This window comes from Paroedura picta, chromosome 7 (assembly GCF_049243985.1).
Source record: "Paroedura picta isolate Pp20150507F chromosome 7, Ppicta_v3.0, whole genome shotgun sequence".
Classification (NCBI taxonomy): Eukaryota; Metazoa; Chordata; class Lepidosauria; order Squamata; family Gekkonidae; genus Paroedura; species Paroedura picta.
The window spans coordinates 63,083,552-63,104,092 of record NC_135375.1 but is presented as its reverse complement, the minus strand read 5'-3'; the positions used below and the strand labels follow the sequence as shown (position 1 = coordinate 63,104,092).

General features: G+C 43.1%; 1 protein-coding gene across 1 annotated transcript; it reads right to left on the bottom strand.

Moving 5' to 3' along the window:
* Nucleotides 1–2,415: 2,415 nt before the first annotated feature.
* PRXL2C (peroxiredoxin like 2C) lies at nucleotides 2,416–18,157 on the bottom strand. Its single transcript, XM_077344541.1, has 6 exons — nucleotides 17,763–18,157; nucleotides 15,360–15,428; nucleotides 11,460–11,513; nucleotides 9,329–9,434; nucleotides 7,853–7,984; nucleotides 2,416–4,460 (listed from the first exon to the last, which is right to left on the bottom strand). Exons 1-6 carry the CDS (start codon nucleotides 17,967–17,969, stop codon nucleotides 4,333–4,335), a joined length of 696 nt encoding a protein of 231 aa, XP_077200656.1. The 5' UTR covers nucleotides 17,970–18,157; the 3' UTR covers nucleotides 2,416–4,332.
* Between the last annotated feature and the right edge of the window lie 2,384 nt (nucleotides 18,158–20,541).

The window sequence follows — 20,541 nt, the reverse complement described above, 5'->3', positions numbered from 1 at the left end:
GTCCTCTACTATTCCCCGGAGTCCATTTAAGTTCACACCCACTGCTTCAGTAACTCCATCCAGCCACTTCATTCATTGTCGTCCCCTTCTTCTTTTGCCCTCAAATGTATTTATTTATTTGATTTATATACCACCCTCCCCGGTGGCTCAGGGCGGTTTACATGGAACTTATGAACAATACATAAAACAATCAATAACACATGAATAACCATACAATATTAATAACAGGTAGTTGTAATAATAGTGTAAACAATGATACAATAAACAGTATAAACAGGTCCAGAGCACTCTCGTGGAGTTCTGAGAGGGAGGGGAGCAGGGGCCCTTCATTTGCTGTTGGTTGTGCCAGGTGTCAACCAATGCCTGGAGGAAGAGCTCCCTTTTGCAGGCCCTGCTGAACTGTTTAAGCTCCATCAGGGCCCTGATCTCTTCCGGGAGCTCATTCCACCAGGTAGTGGCCACAACCGAGAATGTTCTGGCCCTGGTCGAGGCCAGGGGAACTTCTTTTGGGCCAGGGACCATTAGCCGGTTGGTGGCGTAGGAGCATAGGGCTCTTTTGGGGGCATAAGCAGGGAGGCGGTCCCTTAGGTACACTGGGCCCTGACCGCATATGGCCTTGAAGGTAATCACCAGGACCTTTAGTCTGATCCGGAATTAAACTGGCAACCACTGCAGTTGGTGGAGAATGGGCCGGATGTGGGACCTCCATTGTGTTGCTGTGAGGATCCTGGCTGCTGCATTTTGGACCAGCTGTAGTTTCCGGGTCAGGGCTAAGGGCAGGCCTGCATAGAGTGAGTTACAGAAGTCCAGTCTAGAGGTGACCGTCGCATGGATCACTGTGGCTCGGTGTTCTGGGGTCAGGTAGGGCGGTAGTAGCTTGGCTTGGCAGAGATGGTAAAATGCCAGCCATGTACCTTTGTGACCTGGGCTTCCATTGTGAGGAAAGTGTCCAGAATCACACCCAGGTTCCTGGCGGAGTGAGCTGTAGTGAGCTCTACGCCATCCAGGTTGGGCAGGTGCGTTTCCTCAGATGGTCCCTTCTTACCCAGCCACAGGACCTCCATCTTTGAAGGATTTAGCTTCAGACGACTCTGCTTAAGCCATCTCGTCACTACTTCCAGGCAAATGGCTAATGCTTCTGGGAGAGAGTCAGGGCAGCCGTCCATCAGGAGGAAGAGCTGGGTGTCATCTGCCTATTGATATTTGAGTTTCATCTTCAGGATCTGGCCTTCTAAGGAGCAGTCGGGGCTGATCTCCTCTAGGACTGACCGGTTTGTTCGCCTTGCAGTCCAAAAATCTCAATTCTTTAACGCTCGGCTTCCTTATGGCCCAACTTTCACAGCCATACATTGCAGCTGTGAAGACCATAGCCTTGATTAGACACACCTTTGTTGGCAGGGTAATTTTGGGTAGTTAATCCTAACTCACAGCTAAAATCCAGGAGAGTACGTCTGGATTTATAACATAAATAAATGAAATTTTGTGGCACCTTAAAGACAAGAAAGTTTATTGGAGCACATGGTTTTATTGACCTTAGCACATTTTGTAAGATTCATGAAGTATGTCCCTATTTGGTGTGTGCATATGCACACAGTTGAAATTAATTAAGTTAAAAGGCCATGAATACAAGTTGGCTTCATTTCCCCCCTTTTTTCTTTATACTAGTGTGTATGCACACAGGATCATGCACATATCCTCATACATATGTTTGTGAACCAATAGAGCATATCATGCACACAATGAAACTGGACTTTAGACTACAAAAAAGCTGAAGGTACAGTAAACCTGGTCTTTAAGATACCATAGTACTGTTTGTTGCCATAATTCATTTTTCAAAGAATCCTGTATAGAATCATAGAATCATAGAGTTGGAAGGGGCCATATAGGCCAACCCCCTGCTCAACGCAGGATCAGCCCAAAGCATCCTAAAGCATATTCTAATACAGGTGATACAGACTTCTGATACATTTATATCAGTGAATCTCTATTGAAAACAAGAAATAGAATCCACTATAAAATTCTCCTACAGAAATCATAATGAAAAAAAAGAGCTGTTCTAAAGTAGCAGTTGTTTCTGCTGATTATCATTTCTTGCTGGTAACTATATATTTTGAATGGCCTCACTAATTAATGCAGTGGAAAAGTGGTTAGAAAAATGTACTTATTGAACAAACACAGTTCCTTAAAGAAAGTTGTACCACTCCAACAGCATTTATGTAATATTAAAGCTTGATGTAAGTAGTTGCCTCCCCTTTCATGGATCACACCATCATCTTCTATATTACATAAAATATGCCTTCTGCTTTTTTTGCTTCCTTTTAGGAGATGCCTGCCATCTGCTGGATATTAAAAAGATCATATTTCTGTTTCCTTATGTACATTCATAAATGATTTTAGGAGACGTAAAACACAGACTATGAACTGATAAACCTATTTTAATCACAACTGTAACTACTTTTGCACAAACTTTGATCACATTGCATTAATTAAAATTTCATGGATTGTAGAAGCATTGTGTACAACTGAAACTACAATTGAAGCATTGTGTTAAATTGTAAGTAACTGTGTTGGTCCATGAAAAAAGCAACAACATTATAATACCTTTTTATTAGAATCCATCCAATTTATCACAAAACACTCACCAAGAACTTTTTCCAGGACTTTTTGTCAGAAAGGATGTTCAGTTCAAAATACAAAACCAGAAAGGCCAAGAAAGATCTTTCAGGACAGAATAGAAAAACTAAAAGTCTGCAGTGTATAGCTTCTTGGAAGCCAGGAGGTATTAAAGACTGGTCTTGTGGATACAAATTGTTACAAAAGTTAACAAAGAAGTAACTGACTTGTTTGTCCTATGTAATTTGCCATAGTATATGTCGATGGATGTCTATTGGCCTTTCCTGATAAAGTTTGGGAAGAAGAACCAGTAGTAGGTATTTTAAGATGGCTTTTGGAGTGGCTGCAGTCAGTAAACAGCAACACAAAGTTCCCTTTTTAAAGGTTAGGATCAGTTCTTAAGGGAACCTGGAAAAGAATCATAGAGTTTACTGGCAGGGGCTCATGGTAATTGTAGTCCATGGACATCTGGAGGACCACAGGTTGACTAATCCTGGTATAGAGAACCAAAAATTAGTCATTCTTTCACTGAAAATTTAAAACTGCTCAAATTTCCAAATTATTGCATACTAGGAATAAAGCCCATTGTAGCAAAAATACAATGGGCGCTAGCAGGCACTCCGGCTTTCCTGGGGGTTCGGGCAAGGGTCCCTGGAAGTGCCCGTGTTCCCTGCGAGTGCTGTGGGGCCAGCGAGTCGGTAGAAAGGGAGACGGGTGGCATATGTGGCGCATGGTGGGCAGCACGGCCAAAAGAAGGCCGGCTCCCGCCCCCCCACCGTCCCCAAACTCACCAACGGCGTTCTCTCGGACCTGGGAGCGGCCTCCAGTGGCCGGGAGAAAGCAGCGCGGCCCCCCAGAGAACTCACCGCATCGGCTGGCAGTCCAGTCTATGCGGTGATTCCCTGGCCGGGGCAAGCAGTCAATGGGGAGCCGCGTGGATGGACACGGGATGCTTGGCCCGGGATGGACACTTCTGGGTTTCACGGCTCCTGATTGGTCCCTCCGAGTTTTTATCCCGGACAGGGCCCGCCCTAACTCCTCCCACACAGCCCTTACTCTTTTATTCAGTCTGCGGCGCGCCGTGCCGCAGGGCTGTTTAAAGATGATTAAGTGTTGTTAGGCTTTAACTGCAACCATTCCAGCAGAACTTAGGCTAAGCCACAGTCCATTCTAGCATTTATAATGCCACAAAACTCTTGGCTTTTGATGAAATCTCTCTTATGCCCTGATATGCATTTGGACATAAATGGGCATTCCCTCCAGAAAGTCAGGAATTCACCTAGATGAAGAAAAAGGGAAAACTGCAAAAGTTAAAGGAAACTTACTCACAAATACTGTCCTACCTTCTGGATGTATGTACCTTCCCTTCCTTCTGTTTATTTATTACATTGTAGTATGCCACTACTAAAGCATTACAACAACAGTTTATACTGGAAACAGGCCATAACCTACATTTATTATAACATTGTTTGTTTGATCCTGTTTTGAAAACAGTTAAAGCAATATAACAAAGTCTTTTTGGGTCCAGCATACTTGAACATACAATTTGCTATTCAACACCAATTTCTTTAACGCACAAATGTGAAGTCTTTTATCCACTAGAAACCACCTCAGTCAATAGACAGGAATGTTCCATTTAGTGTTATACCTCTGACAAATAGACTTCATTGCTGTATATCAAATTTAGCAGACCATCCAGGTAATTCTTGTTCCGACAACTCATACATCAATAATATGAGCTCTGTTTGTAAAGTCTACAGTTTGAACTCCTGCAAGCTGCAAAACTGCATTAATGGGAGCATGAGCCAACCGATTCTTGTCAAGGTGCACAAAGTGGACTTCATTACCTGAAAGAAATTAAATATTATTAATTAACAGTTCTAGAAAGTAAGATTAATTGCTTTTTAACAGAGATTGTTAAGATTGGCCTTCTTATCTTGCTTTATCAGATGTAACTCATATGTAAGAGCCTCTTGTAGTGCAGAGTGGTAAGGCAGCAGACATGCAGTCTGAAAGCTCTGCCCATGAGGCTGGGAGTTCAATCCCAGCAGCCGGCTCAAGGTTGACTCAGCCTTCCATCCTTCCGAGGTCGGTAAAATGAGTACCCAGCTTGCTGGGCGGTAAACAGTAATGACTGGGGAAGGCACTGGCAAACCACCCCGTATTGAGTCTGCCATGTAAACGCTAGAGGGCATCACCCCATGTCTGACAAGGGTCAGACATGACTCAGTGCTTGCACAGGGGATACCTTTACCTTTAACTCATATGTACATCCTAATTAGTTTATTTGTACTTGTGTTGATTAGCTCACATTTAAGAACCAGTCACTTATCTAGATAGTAATCATATAATTATGATTGAAAAGATGTAGAGGAAGATGATACATATTTTTCTATAATAAATATACATTCCCATTATAAGCAAATCAGATTTCTATGGATGGAAGTTTCAGAAGAAGATTAGGTGAGATTTCTGTGTATATGTGACTTGGGCTTTTTGAAAATTCCCAACAGCTATGAGACAAAAAATTGAAACCTAGTTTATTTTTTAGTATTACTGTTCTAATTAACATGCAATGTTAGAAACGTTGATAATTTTAGTGCTTATTAATTGTAGGGTTAACTGTAGGGTTAATTTTAAATGCCTATACTTTTTAATGTCTTACATAATAAAGATAATTATTCTTTTGAATAAAAGATTAAAAGTCTCTAATGGTTTTTGGTTTGCTTGTTATACTTTAATGAAATGAATGTACACTTTAGTTTATTATCAGATCTAAACATTTCTATTTAGCCTTTAACAACTAAATCTTGGAGAATTGTGCTGCTACAAAGTTTGAATAAGCAAAGCTCTTTTAAAATATATTCCAGATTCTCTAATTGGATGTATGAGCAAGGCTTCTTGTTATACATTTCTGTACAAACTATTGTTACAGCATCCCTGTTTTTCCCATACCATGTTGTATGGGTAGGTTAGATGTAGATTTAGGAGATGATTGGTTACAATTCAACCTCAGTTACAGATTAATTGCTTTTTAATAGAGATTAAGATTGGCCTTCTTATGTTGCTTTATCAGATGTAACTCATATGTACATCCTGATTAGTTTATTTGCACTTGTGTTGATTAGCTCACATTTAAGGACAAAAATATACCACATTTTTATTATCCCCATATCTACACTACCACATTTTAAAAAATCACCATGAAATAGAAGGGGATAGCCTTATAGCAGGGGCAGATGGTCTTTTAAAAAGGAAAAAATCTGGCCCAACAATATTAGTGGAATTCTTTTAGAAATAAATTATGGGAGATATGCATTGTATCTCTGAGCAGGGGGAATTGTACAGGACAAAATAAAACAGTGAAACAAGATCTATAAAATAGCAGGGCTGGACTTGCCACTAACTCTCCCTTTAAAGCTATGTACTGTCTACTAGTCATCTGTGATACCTTTAAGGTAAGTGGCTGTGCAACACCTGTATGTATAATAGAAACACTCTCTAGTAAAATAGTTGCATGTTCCCCCAGTGATGAAATAGCATATTTTGTTTTTAACCCTGCCAGAAAAGAAGAATGGTTCCTGGATCTCTTCAACAACAATACATAATAATTGTGCATTTATTCAAGTGGGTAGCTGTGTTGGTCTGAAGCAGCACAACAAAACAAAATCAGAGTCCAGTGGCACCTTTAGGACCAACTAAGATTTATTTATGATGTGAGCTTTCGAGTGCAAGCAGGAAGAGGAAGAGTGCTTGTACTCAAAAGCTCGCACGGTGAATAAATCTTTGTTGGTCTTAAAGGTGCCACTGAACTCTGATTTTGTTTTGTTGTGTGCATTTATTGTGAGGGGAAAAAATCAGATTGTCTGGATATGGCCTGTACATCTTTTCGTAAATGATTGTTACTGATCCTTATTTCTACATTTGTAAAATGGAAATTATTATAAGCAATCTTATGACCCAGAGAATGATTACAAAACACTATGGAGATTGTAAGAAGCTAAAGGAGTCTATGCCTAAGTGAAAAGTACACTATTTACAACAAGGGCTGCTGACTGTCCCAGATGCATAGTTACCTCATTTTGCACATGGGGCAAGTAGGTGTGTGGCACTTGGTGATGTAGGGACTGGGGGCAGGGTCTCTACAGAGAAAAGTCTGCCAGTGACTTGGCCCCCTCCCTGGCGTCTAACATCCCACTGCTCCAACCAAGTGCCTTGGTTCATCCCTGCCATTGAGAAACTGGGATGGGAGACTGGCAGCCACACGACATCTGCACCAAAGGGCATGTCATGGGAGTTTACACTGGGCAGCTGTCAAGTATCTCTCTGTCCGATGCAAGCAACTACCATGCCCAGCCTCAGGTCCCCAGTGTTGGGGGGGGGGCAGACCACCCATGGCTGATGTACACATCGCTGAGCCATCCTTGCCCACTGGGGTGGGTGTCAGTGGGAGTGGGCTGGTTGGGTCACATGGTTTCCATCACCTGCAGGGGCTTGACAGAGCCCAGCATCCCCTCATCTACTATGATGCCCAGAGCATGAATGCCGGTCACCGTTCCCTAAATATGTCAGTGGACTGTCTTGCCATTGATTCTTGCCCACCTCTCCAACCAGTATCACATCGTGAGGCCCTCTCAGTGCCTTTTCTAAGTTACTTCAACAGGAAGCAGAAAGTATCAGTGCATGAACAGAATACTGCATCCAGTAGTGCTTGTCAAAAGTATTGAATAACTTATTACCACATCAGTATTCCCCAAGTTGTGCCTTCCATGACAGCTTTTGATCTGTCACCTCAACTTTCACAATCAAAGGGGGACAAACTTAAGCAGGTCTGTTCTGAAGTAATTCCCACATTATTCAATGATTCTTATTCCTAAGGAAGTGTTTAGGATTGCAACCCAACTCACTGCTGAGTTTTTAAAAAGAGTCCTCTGTTCTGTCTCTTCTCAGGATGTCAACCGCCTAGAAAAAAATGTTCTTCCTATAATAGCAGCTTAATGTGATGGATTTACCAGGCAACATTATTCACCTCCATGCCATGGAAAAGTTTAGCTCATAAAGCAGACATAAAAGGAAAGGACATTTTTCTCCAGGTCTGTTGGCAATCCTAGTCCCATTTTAAGAGCTGATAAATGTAAAACTATATTAAGCTAATCTTTCTGTATTTTGAGAGGTTTGGCCAGGAGAGAAAAGACAAGTCATAAACAGAATATCTTTATTATTATTTTAAAAGTCTTACCTGGACCTAAAATCAAAGTTCCTCCCTGCTGAGCTGGATCTCCTTGGAAATCAAATGCAGGGTTAGCCATTGCTCTCCACATGCTCTTAATGCTTCCTGATAGGAGGCTGGATTTGACATGAGGACTCTGCACTGAAATAGTGTAAAGACAGAAGATGAAACATGCCTGACTTGAGAATTTATATTTGCTCCATAAGTGCACTAGACTGTAATCTTGTACAGAGCACATCATTCAACTGAAATCAATAGTCTTAACAGCAATTAAATGTACTTCAGATCATGCTGTCTGAATAGCTGATGAAAAGCCCATCTGAAAAACCCTGCTGCACATGTGCAGCGTGGGTTTGTTTTGTTATGGCAAATAGTTGGGGGAGGGCTCCTAATCTGCTGGTGGAATAATAAACTATGAATATGTTATATATGCAAGTTGCTTCTTGTAAACCCTGGGGTTTGCACTAGAAATTATGCAATGTATGGAGGCAATTCATAGGTGTATCTGTTCATAGTATTGCTGATGATACAAGCTCAGAACCTGTGAAAAGTCATGGGGGAGGTGAACAGTAATTGGGACACTCCCTCTGACCCAAGCCTCCCCCTTAGGCCTATTTCCCCATCTTCTTCCTCTTGAATTTATTCTCACCATTCAAATAGAAATCAGCATGCTCAGCATGCCTGTACATACAGAAACCCCAACCTTGTCTGTAATTGAGCACCCTTCACTGCTTTCATGACAGGAATTCTTTCACGGTTAAATTTGCTATTAAAAGGAACAAACGTGGTCCTATGATTTTTTTTGGGGGGGGAATAAATGGTTTGGAAATACTCTTCCCATATACACATGATTGAGAGCAGCACTGTATAGTGGTTAAGAGCAGTGGGCTCTAATCTGGAGGACCAGGTTTGATTCCCCACTCCTCTTCCATATGCAGCCAGCTGGCTGACCTTGGGTCAGTCACAGTTCTCTTAGAGCTCTCTCAGCCCCACTTACTTCATAGAGTGTCTGTTGTAGGGAGAGGAAGGTGATTGTAAGCTGCTTTGAGATACCATTGAATAGTGAAAAGCAAGGTCTAAAAACCAACAACTCTTTTTCTTGATTATTTTATATACATGTATTCAGTAATTCTCATATTACATTTAATGCATATACAGCTGAACATGTAACTGAAACCTGATATTTATCCAAGAACTAGTATTTGGTTGCATTTGTAAAGTGAATGTGCATTAGCTCTCTCTCTTTTTTTTAACAGGTGTACGAACATACAGGTCAGCTCTATGTTCATTCACTTTAACACATGGATAGGACTAGTCTGTGCTTCTTTGAGCATATTTGGTCCTCATGGAGCCAGTTTGGGGATTTTTTTTAATTTTAAGAGTATACCTACAACCCTCTTTATATTCAATACAGTAAGAATGGTGTAGCTACTCTTGCTTGTTTCTTTCTGAGCTGTGGTCTCCGATCTTTGCATTTGATAATACCTGATGTGATGGATGCTTCCCCTCTTTTCATGCCAAGGGTTCTATAAATCTCCCTCTCAGGATCTACAAACATTTCATGGGAGTAACCTGTTAGATTACAAAATGGCTGCAAGAAATATGTAAATATCAGAACAATAATCAGAAAGGATTTTATACCTCCTTGAAAATTAAAAAAACCCTGCACTTCTATGCCCACTTCTAATATTCTATTAAATTCAGTGGGACTTCCTCTTGTGTAAACACAGGGTTGTATTGCATGACAGACTTAAGGCCTTATTTGTAAAGAAATATTTATTAGCCATCTTTCTCCTTTGTAGAACTCAAGGAAGCTTACAATATACATAAAGCAAATAAACTACCAATAATAAAAACTAAATCAGTCAAGTGCAGTCCTAAACAAAACTGTCTTCAACTACTTCCTGAAAAACAACAGTGAAGGGAGGAGTCCCCAGTTCCATAATCATGGGGCTGCCACCAAAAAGGCCCTCTTGTATGCCCATCTGAAAACTTATCTGATTGGTGGATCAGCCTCTGCATGCAACCTTAATTTCTAGCCAGGAACAAATGGGAGAAGATTGTCTTTCAGGTACCCAAGTCCCAAGCCATGTAGCCCTTTAACACCTTGAATTGGGCTCAGGAGTGGATTGGTAGCAAGTGTAATTGCTGTAATATAGGGCTAACCAGCAGCACAGCTGTAGCATTCTGCAGCTTCTGAACACTAAAGAGCATTGTAATAGCTCTGCCTAGATGTAACTAAGATATGAATCACTGTGGCTAGATCTGACTGAACCAGAAATAGGTGCAGCTGACATACCAGTTGAAGCAAAAGCTGGGCAAAAAGACCTTCCAGATGCTGCAGCCACTTCATTTTCTAAGATGATCCTTGTGTCAAGCACCACTCCCAAATTATGAACCTGGCTTTTCAAGGGGAGTATTATCCCATCAGTGATTTCAAGAGCTTGGTCTGCTTTTCTACTAACTCAGAGAACCTCGGCCTTATCAGGTTTAAGTTTCTTGTTCACTCTCATCTAGCCTATTACTGACTTCAAGCACTGGTTCAGAATATCAACGATATCTTCAAAATTAGATGGAAAAGGACAATAGAGTATGGTATCATTCACATATTGATGACATCACAGCTCATATCTCCTGCAGACCGTTCCCAGTGGTTTCATATATATATTAAATAGCATGAGGGATAAGATGGAACTGTGTGGAACCCGCCAGGCCAACAGCCATGAGACAGAGCAGGAAACCTACAATACTACTGAGACCCGCCTCCCCCCCCATAGGACTTGAACCATAACATGGTGACCCATTAATCCCACTGCTGAACAGTGGCTTGATACGATGCTATGGTTGATAGTATCGAGAGCTGTTGAGAGATCTAGCAGGACTAGCAGGGTCATGTACATCATCTCATAGTTAGAAGTGTGTGGGTTTGGCTATAAAAGAGTTATTTCCAGTTCGATGCATGGAAGCTCAACATTTCAAATGCAGCTGACTGAAGATGGCATAAAAAGTATATTCACTTAAGCTTTCAGTAAATTTAACATTTGTTCTAGGATACCTGAAAGCAAGGACTGTGGAAGCCATCTGCATTTATTCAAGTGTGTTTTGATGTAATAGACCCTTTCTAGACTACAACTATTGATTTTTTTTCACTTTGGCTTTACCACTTGAAGTCACAAATATGGAAAATCAGTCCCTAGTTATGTGCTTGGAGTTGATTCACACATGTTACACTAATAATTACACTGTATGAATTTGATTTGATACAATTATTAAATTATTATTATTATTATTATTATTATCTTTTGATTTATTGCCCGCCACTCCCTTACGGCTCGTGGCGGGTTACAACATTTTAAAAAACCCAATAAAATCCATTAAAATCCCTCAACAGCAATTACAATATAACATTATCAGTTAGCAAGCTAACCTGGCAAGATAGGCTAATCAACCTCCCCCTCCTACTACAAATATAACTACATCCTATTTTGTATCTCTTACAAGTATGAACACTATTTAGCTGGCATTGTTGTGGAGTAGAAGAAAAACAAGGAATGCCAAGATATAAAGATGTCTGAATTTAAAATAAATCTATCAATGAATTTCCACTTATATTTACCTTAATATGGTGGTGTGATGATTGTCCAATAACGACAAGTCTTACATTTGCATCCTAAACAAAAATACCATGTGAATATAAGTTTCAAAACTGTTATAAGTTCTGATAGAATGATCCTAATACTTACCATGTCAGCATTTAGGTTGGATTAACCAGCTGTGGATATTGCAGTTTCTCCAAACGATACACAATATTTGTATTATCACAAAAAAAGATACAATGATGTTGAAGGCAGGTATGTTTTTGGATTTTGGTAGACCTGTTCTCTAGGTCTACTGATGAAACATATATTTTCTAGGCTGATTATTGTTGACTATCCCAAATCAATAACATAGAGAAAGGTACAGGGAATGGAGACAGAGGACACAATAATTTAACAGAACTATTAGCAAGTTGGTAGTAACACAAATCACCTTCTAGAAGCAACGCCAAAAAATGATGTGCTTATCATCATGGGGGATTGGAATGCTAAAGAAGGAAGCCAAAAGATAACCGGGATAACAGGCAAAATGAAGCAGGGCACAGGCTGGTAGAATTTTGTCAAGAGACTACAATGATCATAGCAAACACTCTTTCCCAACAACCCAAGAGACGACTCTACACATGGAAATCACCAGACGCTCAACACAGAAATCAGATTGACTATGTGCTCTGCTGCCAAAGATGGAGAAGTTCTATATAGTCAGTAAAACAAGACCAGGAGCTGATTGTGGTTCAGATCATCATCTTCTTGTTGCAAAATTTAGGCTTAAATTGAAAAAAGTAGGGAAAAGCACTAGGCCACTCAGGTATGAACTAAATCATATCCCTGATAAATATACAGTAGAGGTGACAAATAGATTTAAGGAATTAGATCTGATAGACAGAGTGCCTGAAGAACTATGGATGGAGGTTCGCAACATTTACAAGAGGTAGCAACTAAAACCATCCCGAAGAAAAAGAAATGCAAGAAATCAAAATGGCTGTCTGAGGAAGCTTTACAAATAGCTAAGGAGAGAAGGGAAGTGAAAGGCAAGGGAGAAAGAGAAAGATACACCCAATTGAATTCAGAATCCCAGAGAAAAGCTAGAAGAGATAAGAATGCCTTCTTAAATGAACAGTGCAAACAAATAGAAGAAAACAATAGAATGGGGAGGACCAGAGATCTTTTCAAGAAAATTGGAGATATGAAGAGAACATTTCATGCAAAGATGGGTATGATAAGTGACCAAAATGGTAGGGACCTCACAGAAGCAGAAGAGATTTTAAAAAGGTGGCAAAATTATACAGAAGAACTATACAAGAGCGAGCTTAACATCCCTGATAACCACAATGGGGTAGTTACAGACTTGGAGCCAGACATCCTGGAATGTGAAGTCAAATGGTCCTTAGGAAGTCTGAGCAACAATAAAGCTAGTGGTCGTGACAGCATTCCAGTTGAACTATTCAAAATCCTAAAAGACGATGCAGTAAAAGTGCTACACTCAATATGCCAGCAAATTTGGAAAACTCAACAATGGCCACGGGATTGGAAAGGTCAATTTACATTCCAATCCCAAAGAAGGGCAATGCCAAAGAATGTTCAAACTACCGCACCATTGCACTCATTTCTCATGCTAGCAAAGTTATGCTTAAAATCCTACAAGCTAGGCTCCAGCAATATGTAGACCGAGAACTTCCAGAAGAACAGGCAGGATTTCGAAGAGGCAGAGGAACTAGAGATCAAATTGCCAACATATGCTGGATCATGGAGAAAGCTAGGGAGTTCCAGAAGAACATCTACTTCTGCTTCATTGACTATGCTAAAGCCTTTGATTGTGTGGAGCACAACAAATTGTGGCAAGTTCTTAAAGAGATGGGAATACCAGAGCATCTTATTTGTCTCTTGAGAAACTTATATGCAGGTCAAGAAGCAACAGTGAGAACTGAACATGGAATCACTGATTGGTTCAAAATTGAGAAAGGAGTTCGGCAAGGCTGTATACTGTCGCCTTGCCTATTTAACTTGTATGCGGAGCACATCATGAGAAAGGCGGGATTAGAGGAGTCACAAATTGGGATCAAGATTGTAGGGAGAAATATCAACAACCTCAGATATGCAGATGATACCACTCTAATGGCAGAAAGCGAAGAGGAACTAAAGAGCCTGTTGATGCGGGTGAAGGAGGAGAGTGCAAAAGTTGGCTTGAAACTCAACATCAAGAAAACAAAGATCATGGTATCCGGCCCTCTGAATTCCTGGCAAATAGATGGGGAAGAAATGGAGATAGTGACAGATTTTATTTTCCTGGGCTCCAAGATCACTGCAGATGGGGACTACAGCAAAGAAATTAAAAGACGCTTGCTCCTGGGGAGGAAAGCTATCACCCTGCCAACAAAAGTGTGTTTAGTCAAGGCTATGGTATTCCCAGTTGCGAAAGTTGGACCATAAGGAAGGCCGAGCGTTAAAGAATCGAGGCTTTTGAACTCTGGTGCTGGAGAAGGCACTTGCGAGTCCCTTGGACTGCAAGGCAAACAAACCGGTCAGTCTTAGAAGGCCAGATCCTGAAGATGAAACTCAAATACTTTGGCCACCTCATGAGAAGGAAGGACTCACTGGAGAAGAGCCTAATGCTGGGAGCGATCGAGGGCAAAAGAAGAAGGGGATGACAGAGAATGAGGTGGTTGGATGGAGTAACTGAAGCAGTAGGTGCAAACTTAAATGGACTCCGGGGAATGGTAGAGGACAGGAAGGCCTGGAGGATCATTGTCCATGGGGTTGCGATGGGTCGGACATGACTTCACACCTAGCAACAACAACAAAGTAACACAAATATGTAATACAAAAACAAGTTGGGCTTCTTAAAACTCATAAAATCTCTCCTAATCTAAACTCAGAGCATTCGATAGCTAGGGCCATTCCGCACCGGGATCCATGTAGCAAATTGTTTGCTGAACGAAAAATCACCATTTTAAATAGTGGAATTCATCGTTATGCATACCTGCCTTTGTAGTGGAATCCAGTTGCGTTTCTATCGTTTCCCACAGGGTTCCGGTCTCGGCAAAAATCACTAGAAAGGAAGCGCTATTGCTAAGCCGTGTCCCGCCCCTGGCCGTCAAGCAGCCAATGGGCGGCCGTTATCATGCTCCCAAACAGCCCCTTTCCCTTTAAGGAAGGTTTAAAAAAAACACACACACACCCGTTGCAATGAATATGCATTGATTCGTTGCAAAGGAGAGACCCATCCAGCTAGCAGGTGATGTTTGAGCTGCCGTTTCATCATTGCCACGCTCCCCCCCAAGTGAAACCCCCCCCTCACGGGCGCGATTTTCGGCCGAAAACAGTGTGAAAAATAAAGTGAAAATAAACCAGCAAACGGGCCTCTGCGATGCTTGTGCTTGGTGACTTTAAACAGAGGGACTGCAGCCGGGGAAGCCTCACTGGGTAAACGAAGGCTTGCCGGTGCGTTGATCTCCGCTTGCTCGGAGAAAAAAAAATGGCGATCGCTTCGCTGGAAGATCAGAGGAGAGAGCCAGGGGGAGGGACTTTGCAGAAACCGCAACAATGGTAACGCACAGAACTTTCCCGCTAGTGTTGTAGATTGGTTGCAGGAGTGTAGCGCTTTCCGGAGGGTGAATCCACTTTTTGGGATTTCCCTGAAAGCGCTACAACGAAGCGCTTTTTGCGGATCGGTTTCAGGAGTGTTGCAGATTGTCAACGATGTTGTGCATAACGGCAAAACTGTAGCGATTTCAATTAGTAACCATTGTGCTATTTTGGACGAATGCGGAACGTCCCCCAATGTTAAGAAAGCCAAAAATATTGTGAGCAAAATTCATTCACAGTGTGTATTACACAGTGACCAGTCTACTTTAAAACAGTAATATTATCCTCCTAAATTTTGAAACATAGTAAGAATTTTTAAAGAAGATTTTACTTACTTGTAAAGATTCCTTGGGAATTTTCCCCAAATCCTCCACATATTCCTTACAGGCATAACACAAGAAATGCTGAAAAGACCCAAGGGAAGTGTCAGAACACTTGACTGCAATAGAACTATGAGGTCCTACAATTAATAGGGAAATTGAAGTCACCTAAATGATATTTTACCCCTGGAAACTGGAACGAATACTGTTGGGCTCAGTGGCTAGGGTTCATACTTGTTCCCACAGAATACCTTACAGCAAAGAATTACCCCCCCCCCCTCCTTTGTGGACCAAAAAAACCCAGGAGTGATTTCAGAGTGCAGCCAACATATTCATTTACTGGGACAAATGAAAATAAATGGGGATCTATTTAATTGAAATAACAGAAGCTGACAGAATTGTAATTGAAACTGAAAAGAGACAAAAATAAATGATGTACACACACAGGCTCTAAAAAGGCCAACACAGAGGAAAATACAACAGGAACTCAATAAAGCAATTTGAAGATGCAAGTAAAGATGAATTCTCCAAACAGTCAGTATAAATTATATGGAACTAAGCAAATGTTTAAAACTGGGCTATGGGGAATGAATGACAAGATACAGATATGATAAAGAACAAGCCTATGTTGGTCCCCTTTTGTTTAGAAAGGCACCTTACTTCCCCTCCGTCTCCCGTGAGTTATTCATCTCTCCATATTTTAGGGTTTTTTTCTTTTAAAAACATATCCTTTAAATTAGCGATCCCCAACCTGTGGGCTGCGGACCACATGTGGTCCTTGGACTAACTGGAGGTGGGCCTCGAAGGACGCCTTCTCCCCCCCCCCCAGCCCTTTACAACACACTTCATTGTTGTGGCGTGTCTGTATCTTATTTTGAAGGGATGTTTAAACATTACCATAGTGATCAGAGAGCGCTAGGGCAGTGGTTGAGAGTAGAGGAGTAAACTACGCCCCCCAGCGGGCCTCAGTAAAAGGCGTTGAGTGGTCCCTGGTGAGTGGTCCCCGGCGTTGAGTGGTCCCTGGTGATAAAAAGGTTGGGGACCACTGCTTTAAATCACTCATTTGGAGTGGGGTGAGCAGTTTAATAATGATGACAGCCCAATAATTGAAAAGTGGGCTAGAGGTGGATGGGACAAAAAAACCCCAAACAAACAAGACCAATAGAAACATTATACACAAGGAAAAGGCCAACTCAAATTCAGCTTTCAGAAGAAGACAGGGGTAAAAGTGGTCTTACAAAACAACACCTGGGCGTCCCCCCCCCCCGGAAACAAACGTGAAACCTACAGACACAAAAATGCATGAAAAATCAGGAGATAGACTGAAGAAGTGTGGAACTAGAATGTACAGGAAAAAACTCACGCAGAAAAGCCCCCAGTCTCATGAGGTACTGTTTTCAGCCAGCAGATTCCTTTAAACTTTCATTAGAGTAACACCAGTGTCACTAAACCCACTCTGTTTCAGTTACAGATTTTACAGGGTTGTGTCATCTATTTTAGCACAGCCATGACCCTCTCTAGACACAGATTCAAATGGGTAGCGATGTTGGTCTGAAGTAGCACAATAAGCCAGTAGCACCTTTAAGACCAACAAAGATTTATTCAAGGCGTGAGCTATCTCACGCCTTGAATAAATCTTTGTTGGTCTTAAAGGTGCTACTGGTCCTTAGACACAGACAGCCTGAACCTATGTGTGCGTTTGTGCAAATACAAGCCCCACTGATACATGACTTTCTCTCCCACCCTAAAGTCACATAATCATTATTTATATTAAACCAAGTAAGCAAATTGGGGAACAGTGTGCAAGTTTTGAGTTCTCCAGGATTCCTCAACAAGTTGGATGTTAAAAAGCAATGTGTGTGTTCATTTCAGACTAGGATGCTGACTCAGTTGAGGGAATCCTGAAGACTCAGGATGCACTAGGGTGGTGGGCCTGAAACATCTTTCCTTTCTGCCTGTCTCTCCCTTAAAAGGTCCAGCATGATAAAGAGTTCTGGAGAACTGAAAGGCTCATGCCCTATTTTGTATCATTTTGATTGCTCTTATGATCTGCCATTTGGGGAGGGGCACCTTTCTTCGGGCCTACTTCAAACAAGGTGTGCCTAACTGTAGCTCAGGCAGCTCCTACAGATACTTAGTTACAAATTAATCCCACCGAGATCAGTGGGATTTGCTTCCCAGCAGGGGGTCCTGGGATCGAGGCCCCCTGTCCCTAGGATGCCAGATTTCGAATGGCAGTTCGAGATTTCCTACGGATCAGGACTCTCCGTTGCGGAAGGTCTCTTGAACGTGGATCCCCAACATTTCCTGGAGCCCCCCCTCCCCCTCCCTGGCAAGGCTCTTGGATGGCCGCTTGGTGAGAGCCACCTGGGAGGCTCCCTCCAACCGGGCAGGGCGCGGCGTAGTCCTGTCTCTCACCCGCACGAACACCACGATCGTCTTTTGCTGCTCGTACAGGGCCCCGAAGAGAACCCTCTTCCCAGCGGCGTCCACCACCAGGCGCGAGGAGGCCTGTCGGAGCTCCACCGGCTCGCCTCCCGCGTCCGCCTGGAGACTTCGCCAGTGGATTTGCCGCGTGACGGGTGGCGTCTCGTCCGCGGGATCTGCCCTGCTCGGGGATCGCATTCCTGCCGGGAGCTTTGCCTAGGCTCCCGGGCCTGAAAAGGGAGGCGAAGAAGGTGGGGTTGCGGGGGATACGCTGATGCCGAGGAGGTGCTCGTCGGGCCCAGACAGCCGGGAGGAGCAGAGCCTGTCTTTCCCCGGGGCCGGCCGAAGCCCTCCGCCAATGGCAGCAGGAGCAGAGCTCGAGCGCCCAGACCTTTGGGCGCCCAGGAGCACGGGGGCGGGGGCGGGGGCGGGGGAGGCCAGTGGTACAGCTTCACTCTTTGCCCACACCCGCGTCCTGCTTCCCGCTGTTCCGTTTGGGCGGCGGTGCTCAGGGCTAGTGACGGGGTTCCCGGGAAGTGCCCTCCACACAGTGTGACGGTTTAACTTTTCAGAAAGCTTTTATTTGGTACACAAGAGTGACAAAGGTAAACTTTGGCCTCCAGTAGTAACGATGCTGGCCTGGGGGACTGCGGCCATTGGCGTTTGCACCCGGGAGGGGCACAGAGGAGGCTCTGCTGGGGCTGACACTACCCCCCCCCCCCCCCTGTGCAGAAACGGTACTTTGGCCATCGGAGACTTCGTCCTGCCACCAAGCATGTAACTCGGTGGTGTTCCTTCACGGAGCATTTGCTGGCTTTCACACATGTGGGGCTACTGCCTTGTGGGGGATAAGTGCCAGTTATCTCTCACAACAACAACAACCTTTATTGGTATGGAAAATAAGACAAATCAGAATACAGTCAATTGGTTCTTAAATTCACGGAGCTTAATTGCCATTTGTAAGAATTTAGCCACTTTATCAATTGTATCTGGATCCTGAATGGAAAGAAGGAACTGTACCTTGCATTTATCAGAGTAGCCAATACATTTAATTAGGAGTGAATCTAGAGCTTTAGCCCGAATGGCATTGTATATGGGACAGTAAAAAAAGACGTGCTGTATGGTTTCTATAGAACCTTGTTTACACGGGCAGTGTCTCTGTATGTAAGGAATCTTCTGAAATCTCTCTTCCATAACTGCTGATGGGAGGAAGTTAAACCTGGCAAGCATAAAAGCCCTGCATTGTTGGGGAATAACAAGGTGAGAGAAATAGAATGCTAATTTATCAGATGCTGGAGAGATACCTAAAAAAAGTGGAGAGCACATTTTTCTAGCTGCTTCATTCAGCGTTTGAAATGCAATATCTAATATTCTGTGTTTTATAATGTTATATATCGATGTTGCAGGTGGCAAGGCCAGTGAATCCAAAGAGATGCCAAGCATTTGGATTTTTTGCTCAATATAGTTAAACCAGTTCGAAGTCTGTAACTCTGAGAGCATTAAAGAAGTAAAACTGGTGGATTCAGAAGTTATCTCTGTCAGTACTGGTCATTGGGTGGCCCAGGCTCCCTGCCACACATGTAGCCTTCTGTGTGCAGCACCCTCTCTCATAAGAGGATCTGGTGGCCTTTGCCCTGGAGTAGTTGCTGCCGCATGAGAACAACAAGGCTTGCTAATGATCTCAGGCTTGAACCCCCTGTATTGCCCCACTGTGGATCACCTGGTAGCCTTGGCCAGATGTGCTGCTGTTGCACAAGCATCTTAGCTTATTGGGCTTTTCTTGGGGCCATTCCGCACTCGTTCAAAATTGCATAATGGTTGCAAATTGAAATCGCTACTGTTTTGCTGTTATGCACAACATCGTTGACAATCTGCAACACTCCTGAAACCGATCCGCAAAAAAGACTTCGTTGTAGAGCTTTCAGGGAAATCCCAAAAAGTGGATTCACCCTCCGGAAAGCACTACACTCTTGCAACCAATCTGCAACACTAGTGAAAAAGACCTGTGCGTTAACATTGTTGCGGTTCCAACAAAGTCCCTCCCCCAAGCTCTCTCCTCTGATCTTCCGGCGAAGCGATCGCCATTTTTTTCTCTCAGAGCAAGCGGAGATCAACGCACCGGCAAGCTTTCGTTTACCCAGCGAGGCTTCCCTGGCTGCAGTCCCTCCCCAGAGCTGTTTTAAGTCACCAAGCACGAAGCAACACACAGCCCCGTTTGCTGGTTTATTTTCCCTTTATTTTTCACTGTATTTTCGGCCGAAAATGGTGCCCGTGCGGGGGGGGGGGGGATATTTCTTTTCACTCGGGGGAGCGTGGCAACGATGAAACGGCAGCTCAAACACCATCAGCTATCTAGATGAGTCTCTCTGTTGCAACGAATCAACGCAGATTTGTTGCAATGTGCTTTTCTTTAAACCTTCCTTAAGCCCCTTAAAGGGGCTTTTTGGGAGCATGATAACAGCCGCCCATTGGCTGCTTGATGGCCAGGGGCGGGACAAATCTCGGCAATATCGCTTCCTGGCTAGCGATTTTTGCTGAGACCGGAAACCTGCGGGAAACGTTAGAAACGCAACTGGATTCCACTACAAAGGCAGGTATGCATAACGACGAATTCCACTATTTAAAATGGCGTATTTTCGTTCCGCAACCAATTTGCTACATAGATCCTGGTGCGGAATGGCCCTTGGTCTGGGTCCCACTGTGCATGTGGCCTTGTGCCTGGGCTAGTCCCCTGTTCCTGCAGGTGGTGAGTTCAACTTGTCTTCTGGAT

Coding starts and splice junctions, on each gene's coding strand:
- PRXL2C (XM_077344541.1), bottom strand. CDS start 17,969: ATGCGATCCCCGAGCAGGGCAGATCCCGCGGACGAGACGCCACCCGTC. Junction 15,429..17,762: donor CGATCGTGGTGTTCGTGCGG/GTGAGAGACAGG, acceptor GGGTCTTTTCAG/CATTTCTTGTGTTATGCCTG. Junction 4,461..7,852: donor AACTTTGATTTTAGGTCCAG/GTAAGACTTTTA, acceptor AATTTCTTTCAG/GTAATGAAGTCCACTTTGTG.